Here is a 9351-nt window from a genome sequence, read left to right on the forward strand (position 1 = left end):
TGTTTTAACCACAGCGCACTCACGCACCATTTTGGAAACGTCCTAGACTGGACTACAACATACTAAAATTTCATTAACTTGCACAATGCCGTTTTTGAGAAAAGTGACTTTGAATTTCGATGAATTTTGACGCTATCACAGCGCCACCTGTGGTGACTTTTTGAACTTCCATCTGAAAGTGCTCATCGAGACGAAACCAAAAAGGTAAAATTTAGGTCGCTATGTTAGTTAGAACCGGAGATAGAGGCCGATCAATGTTCGAACTTTGACCCCTTATAGCTCGGGTCAGGGGTTATGGATCGACTTAAGGTTTTTTTTGTTTGATAGGTATAATCAACGCCTACAACATACTAAAATTTCAGCCCGATGCACAATGGAATTTTTGGGTTATTTAACTTATAAGATTTAAAAATTTTCTTTTTAATAATAGCGCCCCTAGCGGTGGTTTTATGAACTTGCGATATTAGAAGGGGAGGTGGCATTTCACGAGAGCTTTCCAAAGGAGATGCTCCAATGACTACTGCCAACGAAAGAAAACGCTCTTGAAATGAAACCGTCGGAGTTTCTGATATTTTTTTTGAAGTAATTTAGGGGACTTTTCATCGAGCGTCCTTATATGATATACTTATGGATATAGTAATTAAAGAGAACTGCCAAATTTCGGACAAGTTGCATATAAGACACCTCCCTGGCATGTGGCCTGTGAAGTTGAAGCCAAAGCTCACTTTTGCATACAAACACGTATGGGAATTTCTCTGCATTTGCGACCGTTTCGCGAAATAACTTAAAAGTGGGGACTGTTCCACGCAGGGGGTAGCCACTTGTTTTTTTCTATATGGACTTTCATAAGAGAGTGAAGGTACTGCTGAAAGAGAGAGAGAGAGACTCCGGAAGACATATTGACTGTCTCACTCTCTGTGTAAGGTATTGGAAAATTGTTTTATTTTATATAAATTATTAATTTCAAAAGCAAAGATTAAGAAAACTTAGTTAATTGAAAGTACAATTTCGACTATAAAAAATGCTGTGTAGTGCAATAATTTCAGCAAAAAATATAGAAAACTTGCGATGAAATTGTTGTCTCGAAAGTGAAAATTTTTTGTATAGAAGTGTTTGGGGATCTTTTTCCCAAAGAGTTTTGAGCCGTATAATATATGTCCATCGAAGCTGGCTTTTTTAAGCTTTCCAAAAAGGTGTATCTCATAGTATCCCCGGAAATTACAACAGAATTATGATCATTTTTTGTGTGAATCGAGAAGAAAAGTGTGACTCAGCGAAAGTTATTTCTTGAAGACAAAATGTTACCTAATTCAAATCGACCGTTAGTATGCTGTTTGAAAAATACCTTGTTTTAAAAAAATGTTTAAATTGATAAATCAATTGATATTCTTTGTGAACTGCGTGAAATAATTAAAACTTAAGACTCTAGAAAAGAAGCATTATTATTTATATGGGCTTTAAATATTTTAGTTTAATGCAAATTAAAAATCGGTGACTTATTTGGTATAGTTCTCATTTTTTTCAGTGCATTAAGAAATTTTTTTAATGTAATTACTTCAAATGAGTTAGGAAATTTGCAAGAATGAGACCAAATGAGAAGTTACTTCACATTTTTTCAAACTGGCTACCCCCTTGGTTTCCCGTTTGGAAGTTACTGATCCCTGTGGAGGAATAACTATACTAGATTTCTGTCTAAGTAAATTTTCCCGATCGGCTCTGAGAGCTGAGTAAAAGAGCTGGCTTCAAATAGCTCCATATGCAAAAGAGAACTTGACATGCAGGTGATATAAGCCCCAAAGCCCTTGTAATGTAAAACTTTTAAATCATTCGGGTCCACAGCTTATACAGGAATCCAATTTCACAGTTTTTGGAACAAAAATTTTGAAACTAATCGATCTCCTGCTAAAAATATCCTAGATTATGATATCCTTATAGTTCTCTAAATAATTTAAATAAACTGTTCTCCAGAAAACCAAAATTTTGAATGGATTTTCGGTAGAATGGTATGTATCCTATGTATCAGATAACGGACGGAAAAATCGGCTCTTCTTGACCTTTATCAAGAGTGGTCTTTTTTCCGTCCATTTATCTGTTTACATAATTTCCAATAGGTACCTAGAGTCCCAAAAGATGCGAGGACCAGTTAATACAAATTGAAACTTTTCATTATTTATTATTCAAAATACTAAATTTTGAAGTTCAAAATAAGAGTCCGATGTGTCCGATATTACAAGCAGTCCGAAATTTGCCACAGTTTCCAACATTTTCAAATTTCAAGCGTTAATATGTACTGTGTGTCCGAATTTTCATAATATCCCTTTACTGAATGAATCATATCAGCCACAGCCTATCGACTTTGAGTATTTTGCAAAGGCATCCACCCTCCAACCAATTTTCCTTGCACCCTCAAACAACTGAGACTATGTGCCATTTTGTGGGAAAACGCATGCGTCGCGACGCGTCGCAATGAAAAACTAGCATCGAAGGGTAGGAAAATCCCACCAGTCTGTGTGATTTTTCCCAACAAACAATCCACACCTTTTAAATCACATTTAAGACACTTTTTTCTAATACCCCAAAAGTCTCTTGTACCACCTTCAGACATTTCGTGAAATTGTGCTTGGTATTGCTGGAAGAAAAAGTGCTCCCCATTTGGATCTCACGCAGAAGACGACAAAGATATTGAGGTGAGACAAAAACGCGTCCCCTAATATTGTTCTCATTGCTAAAAAAAAGTTGTGCTAAAATACTGAGACAGTCGGCATTTAAAAAGGGCTTTGTGCTTGTGAAAAATATAGGGTTGCAATTGCGACACATCCGCCTTCATTCCTGGGTCCTTCACCTCTCCCTCTAAAATACCCGGTGATGGTAGAGCACTCTTGAGAAAATCAATATATTAGCCGTACGTGGATAAATATATGTGCATATAAGGAGGCATCTTTTCAGTGGCGATGACACGGAAAAAAGCGGAAGTAGATGAAAATGGGGGTTGATGGCAGAGAAAAAGAAGAGAATCGCATTCCACGAGTTGTTTGTAGGTGAAGAGGCCACAAATAAGGACGCTCTTGTGCACCTTCTAACAATGGCTCCTCTTACTAGGACAATTTTTCATGCAAACTCTGTCCTACATCTCAAATTTCATCATTTACCACATTGTTCCTGCGTCGCATTTTCTTGTTCTTGTTTTTTTTTTTAGTATTTTTCACCCTCCATACAAAGAATGGTTTCCATTTCACAATTACATTCGCCCCATTAAAATTGATTGACTTGTTCAGGACAGAGAGAAATAGGATTGGGTTCAGGCAAGAATGGCAAGTGTCACAAACGACTTCTCATTAAATTTCTCTGATATTTGCATAGAAATTTTATCGTTAAATTCAGTGATGGTTTCCCATTTGCCACTTCAAATGCTGATTGACTGTTGAATTTTACCAATAAAAATCTTTTGAATACGGTTGTAAAATTTTCATTCACTACCTCTTCTGCCATTTGGATTATTGCGGGAAAATGGTCGCTAAATGAAAGTTTAATTCGCGATAAATTTTGTATCAATACATTTCTTCCAGGAAATAAATTGCAAATACAACTGAAGAAACTACTTAGGGCTATTCCTGCTATATGGATTATATTAAGTTAAATCAATATTTAACTAATAAACATTCCCTTAACATAAAAAAGGTTTCTTTTTAGATTCTAAAACGTTCTTACATCTCTTTGTGATTCTGATTCAGTTTCAACAACCCAGATCTGCCTTTTATCCTTAATAGTGATTACCTAAAACAGCTCGAAGGAATCAGAATCAGTCTGTCTATTAGGTTATCCCTTATGTCATTTTCTGGCTCTTAGGACCATAAACCAGTTCAAGAAAGAACAACGCTCTGAAGAACGCTACCTTAGTTTGATAACCAGGTTTGATCTTTACCTTAAGTAGGGCATCTTTATGGACACAATATGAAGGATACAAGAAGAAACACAAATTTACCTAATTAAAGTTATACAAGCTTCAGGCCTAAAGTAGAAGATACACACAGACTGATCCTCAAGAATGCTCAGGTCGATCAATATGGCAGTAAAATATCAGCCAAACTATTCCACATTGAGGATTTAGGATCAAGGATTATCGTTTTTTGCGTAAATAGCTAATATCTACTGTTTGATTGTTGAAAAATTTCTTAAGTGCAATATTAAAGCTCTTCTAATAAGCAGAAGAGCATTCTGTGGTGACATGATAACTTATTTTCGATACTACACTGAGAGAAATCCGAAAAGTTAAAATAAGATTCCGGAAATGTTAATTTTACCCTGCAGTATTGATCGGAAATCGGTGTATATATTACCCTTTTTAGGTGTATTGGGGATTAAAGTTACCCTTTTTCATGTTAATTTTACACTTAAAAAGGTGTAAAATCAACATTAAAAAATTAACATTAAAACATTAAAAAAAAACCTAAAAAGTGTTAAAGTTCTGAGGAAAAAAGTTAATCGCACCCTCTTTTTTTTCTCCGACTATCGATAGTATCGATAACTAATATAGATGTTTATCAAAAGTTTCATTCTTTTAAGAATGTCTCATTAAATGGTTCAACAATGACATTTACTCAATCTAACAGATATAGATTTATCGATACTATAGATTCGATAGTGTCGAAAAGTTTTCATTCCACCCTTGATCTTCCCATAACAATCTGCATGCATTTTAGAATCTTGCGAAGTTACGGATCTATCACTCTCCAAGTTTTCTCATCCAATTGACATTTCAAAACGTACCCAAAAACACATAAAGTGAATTTTTATATTTTTGCCACTGGACTGGCGCTGATGTCGCTAATCCTTGTAAATTTCAGTAGGTCTCATGAATTTAGATGCTCATGCTCAACTTGATGCTTGTGTCAATTTCGATTAAAGGATTAGCCATATGACTTAACGTTTCTGTCTTCTTATTATGCGGAATTTTTTAAACAATTTTGACTTTAAATGAGAACGGGCAGATGATCCATTACATTTTGAAAATCCACTGAAATTGAATGTAATTAAGGACTTCGAGGTCTTCAGAAACTGGGCTAAACTTGCAATCCGAAATTCGTGTTATGATCTCTTGCTGATCCCGGATATAGACTATGAGGACCTAGACTTTTAGCTATTTGAGCCTATTACGTGCTACTGGTATCAAATTCGGTATTTTCAATGAACTGGTGAAGTGGTCTACGCTACGGTAAGGAGCGCTCAATAAGAAGCGATCTTATTGAGCCTAGGTTTATTGTATATAAAAGAAGACAGGACTTTGCGGTTACTTATGAACTTAAACCTGGAAGAACGTCTTCTACATTCCTGCGTTCCCTGCTGTGCCTTTAAATCTTGTAGTTCCCTAATCTATTTCCTCTTTGGTTTTGTAAATGAATTTTGTTTTTTACTGATGTTTCTGAATTGGAACACCCTCAATTCGTAGGACTTAAAGAGTAGGCCTTTCTGATTTTCTGATGAGGAATTATATCAGCTAATACCGCTGAGACATTTGATGCAAAATCGTAATTCTTCGTGGATCTTTGATTAATCCCCAAGGCGATTAAACCTGCTCCATATCACAGTGCTCTGTGTGCGTTCTGATACACACAGTACCGCTTTACATCACGGTAAACCAACCTTGGTTTGTGGATCTGGGCAGTGAATGAGTATTTGTATTCGACTGAACTCTGCATGTCGAAACTTATTTCCTATACCAACCTCTCTTTTTTTTAGGCGGTTCATTGACATTGCGTTCCCTGCTGTGCCTTTAAATCTTGTAATTTTAAGTTCCCTCATTTATTTCCTCTTTGGTTTTGTAAATGAATTTTGTTTTTTACTGATGTTTCTGAATTGGAACACTAGGCCTTTCTGATTTTCTGATAAGGAATTATATCAGCTAATACCGCTAAGACGGTTGATGCAAAATCGTTGCGCTCTTTGCTAATATTCCCTGCTTTTGGTTAGGTGTTCGATCTCGATTAGCTTCTTCTTTACGGATGTACGGTATACCGTTCTTTAAGGCTTACTTTTTCAAGTGCCGTAATTTACATTAAGATTCTTGATTAACTAGCGCTCTCTGCTAATATAATTGGATTTAGAGTTATCTGTTCGATCTCGATTAAGTTCTCCTCTCCGGATCTGCTGTATTCTATTCGTTACGGCTATCTTAAGCTAGCACACTTTCATGCGTTTTAACCTTACGCTTCATTTCGGTAACAAGCATTTCGATTAGAATGGATAATTTAACAAGGTTTCTGGATATTAATAGGCAACTATCATAGTGCTTGGCCATGTATACAAAGAAATAATTATTGGTATATTTCTTGTTTCAGATAAATCACAAGGAATTTTAAAGTGGACGAAGAGTGCCCAATGATGGCGTGCATTGGAGACTGTTATGATCTTGGTCCACCCCCAGACATGATACTATCAATGCCTCCTCCACCTCTACCCTCCTTCCTCCTTCCCAGAAGCGCAATAGTCTCCCTCACGGGGAATGATTCTCAACCCTGCTTTGCGGCTTTTATGTGTGATCCCTCCCCTGGACCAAGAGAACACTCTGGAATTGAATTCATCGAACTCAGTCACAAGAATATGGGTGTTGAGGATACTTGGCTCTTTGTTCTGATTTCCTCATGCGTCGGTGTCCTGCTTCTGGGTGCCATCCTTGCCATGATTCTCATGAAATGTAGAGAGTAAGTAAATAGAAATTCCGGCTCGAAGGAACAAAAAATGATATTGTTACTCTTCTCTTTAGGTCCTACAATTACTCCTACCATGATACAACAAAACCACCAATGCCTGTGATTGGTGAACCACATTTGACCCCAGCCAAGCCTCATGGAAGCTACTTGACTGGGACTATGTTCTACCCAAGTCCAAATGCATCTCATACACTGCAGCAGCAATTAGCTCATGACAATCGTGTTCTGTGGGCTGCTCTAACGCCCCATGGTACTCGTCATTTTGTCACAGATCCTTATCAGGAAGATCACTACGAAGTTGTGGATTATTCTGTGGGAAAACCCGATCCTCCGGCTCATCATACCATCAATCGGACACCCGTGAAGGTTGGTACGTTGTGACATGATCAATTTGATGGCATTTATCTAATGCTGTTTCTGCTCTTGCAGTCCTCGTTTGATAATTCTGGCTTTGTGGACTACGACTATGAAGATCCAACACCGCTCATTGAATCCTACCACAATAATCTCGATGAAATAGACATGGACTCAGGGTATCAGGAGCCGCAGGAGGTCGTTGGGACACTATCCCGTGGCTCACCAAGACCCCATGTGAGCTCCCCAACGCGAATTGAACATCCTAACATTGCTCCACTCAATCTCTATCCACACCATCGCAGCACCCACAACACCCTCAACAAGAAATCTACTTTAAGTCGCCGAATTAGTGATGTTTCAACCCCATATGGGGGGAATGTGTAAATCCCACCGAAAAGCTTGATGAACCAAAATAACTCTACAATTCCATATCAAAAGCTAAATCAGCATTTTGCTAAAGAATCAATCAAGAGGATCAGGATTACCTGAGCACGATGATTTTGTTCTTGGAGATATCTGGTGCAAAATGCAGATAACACTATTTCTCACGTTAAAGCTAAACCACTGCCCTGGTGGTAATCCTATTTAGTCAATAGAAATGCTTACAATAGCTCACAGATACTCACGTTTCTTCCGGAAATTCCCGGACATCCTATCGTCGCAGTTTGATTCTCGACGAACATTATTCTTGCTTGCAGGAAATCCTGATGAAAAACAAAAGTAGTTACTCATATTGTCAGATAATCATCTAACCACTAAAAAAAATCGCTATAAATTTTAAGATTAAAATATAAGCAACTAATATTAAGAATATTATTTTAATCATGTCGGAAGATTGCTGTGCATCTTCCAAGGATGAGCTCAATCTAGTCACTAGAATTTAAGTGTAGTCGTTGTCAGAGAATTGATATTGACGTAATCATTATCTTACCAATTAATGATACCAACGTACATTTTAATTACAACCAATTTCTTTTGGTCGGGACCTTTGGAGAGTAACCCAGCTCGAAGAAGCCATTGACGCAGCTTTCCCATTGATCTCACACGTAGTACAATATTGTGACTATGTACATATTTATATTGTATTTTTACTCCCTGTACTCCCACGGTGGAGATTATGATTAAGAACATTATGAAACAAATAAATTTGTGTTGTAAAACAATAATTTTCTTTACACTTCTTCAACATCTTCACTTGTTTCACTTGTTATTGTTTTCAAACCAGAAAACCTTTCCCTTTTGTGACAAGAGATCCATCTTGCGGAAAAAATTAGAATTACTTCTTTGAATCTCCAGAGGTGTGCTCTGTGTTAAATAACCCGGCTGATTCTCGAGCTGATTAGCCGTTGATATTATTTAACAATTAAATTTATTCTTCTATTTTCTTATTTGGATAAATGGTAAATTAGTTTAATACAAAAAGTTTAAAATTATGTTAGGCATAACCTAAAAATTTTATATAAAATCTATCAGACTGACCTCTGATTTTTATTGATAAAAAAATCCTTCAATTTAAAATTAATTTAATATAACCTTAAAAATAAAAAAACTCCAGAATATTACACATGTTTCTAGATAGTTTTGATAAATTATTTCAGAGAAATATAACTAACTTTATATTTATCGTATTTAACTATAGAATTTTTTTCCACACGATTGAACATTTTTTAATGGGAAAGTTAAACGATTTCAAAAATTAAATTGAAATCGACTTCTCTCAATTCGTGTGTTTTTTATTGTTATTTAGGGTAAATAGCCAAAGTGTTCCGTGTGATTAACTGCAGGACTAGTTGGTGTCAAAATAAATTTTCATTACCATGAAAAGCTCGAATCTGAGACTTCCTTTTAATAAGTACCTCTTGAATTTTCTTTTTTGATGTCTAATCACTGAGGGTCGTAATAAAAAAAATTACAAGAGGAAGATATCCTTCCCAAGGTTTGGATGGAGGTCACGCAATTGTATATATATTTGATAATGAGTCAATTATTTAGAAAGGCGTGAAGTTCTTTATTTCGTTATAAAAGTGCATGAATCACCAGACAAGAGCCAGTTGCAGTAGACTCTCCCAATTTCGAGCATAAAATTGTTTGAAATGCAACGATTTTTTGTTCTTCCGCATACTAACCCATATTTATGATAAATCTCATGAAACCCCCTTTATAATGCATAATCACATTATGACTAAGACAAAACATCACAAATTTGAGAATTTTATCTTTCATCCGGATCGTCATCCGGCGTTCGGGTAAAGAGATATACTCTTATTTTTCGAAAAAAAAATTACAC

General features: G+C 36.2%; 1 protein-coding gene across 1 annotated transcript; it reads left to right on the top strand.

Moving 5' to 3' along the window:
* Positions 1-2439: 2439 nt before the first annotated feature.
* Positions 2440-8227, top strand: LOC129807910 (uncharacterized). Its single transcript, XM_055857512.1, has 4 exons — positions 2440-2687; positions 6336-6698; positions 6761-7073; positions 7137-8227. The coding sequence occupies exons 2-4, from the start codon at positions 6376-6378 to the stop codon at positions 7446-7448; spliced, it is 948 nt and encodes a 315-aa protein (XP_055713487.1). The 5' UTR covers positions 2440-2687; positions 6336-6375; the 3' UTR covers positions 7449-8227.
* Positions 8228-9351: the final 1124 nt, after the last annotated feature.

Source organism: Phlebotomus papatasi, chromosome 3 (assembly GCF_024763615.1).
Source record: "Phlebotomus papatasi isolate M1 chromosome 3, Ppap_2.1, whole genome shotgun sequence".
NCBI lineage: Eukaryota > Metazoa > Arthropoda > Insecta > Diptera > Psychodidae > Phlebotomus > Phlebotomus papatasi.

Excerpts from the sequence above, each read along its gene's own strand:
- LOC129807910 (XM_055857512.1), top strand. The coding sequence starts at position 6,376 with ATGATGGCGTGCATTGGAGACTGTTATGATCTTGGTCCACCCCCAGAC. Across the intron at positions 6,699-6,760 it reads ATTCTCATGAAATGTAGAGA|GTCCTACAATTACTCCTACC; the intron begins GTAAGTAAATAG and ends TCTTCTCTTTAG. Across the intron at positions 7,074-7,136 it reads TCAATCGGACACCCGTGAAG|TCCTCGTTTGATAATTCTGG; the intron begins GTTGGTACGTTG and ends CTGCTCTTGCAG.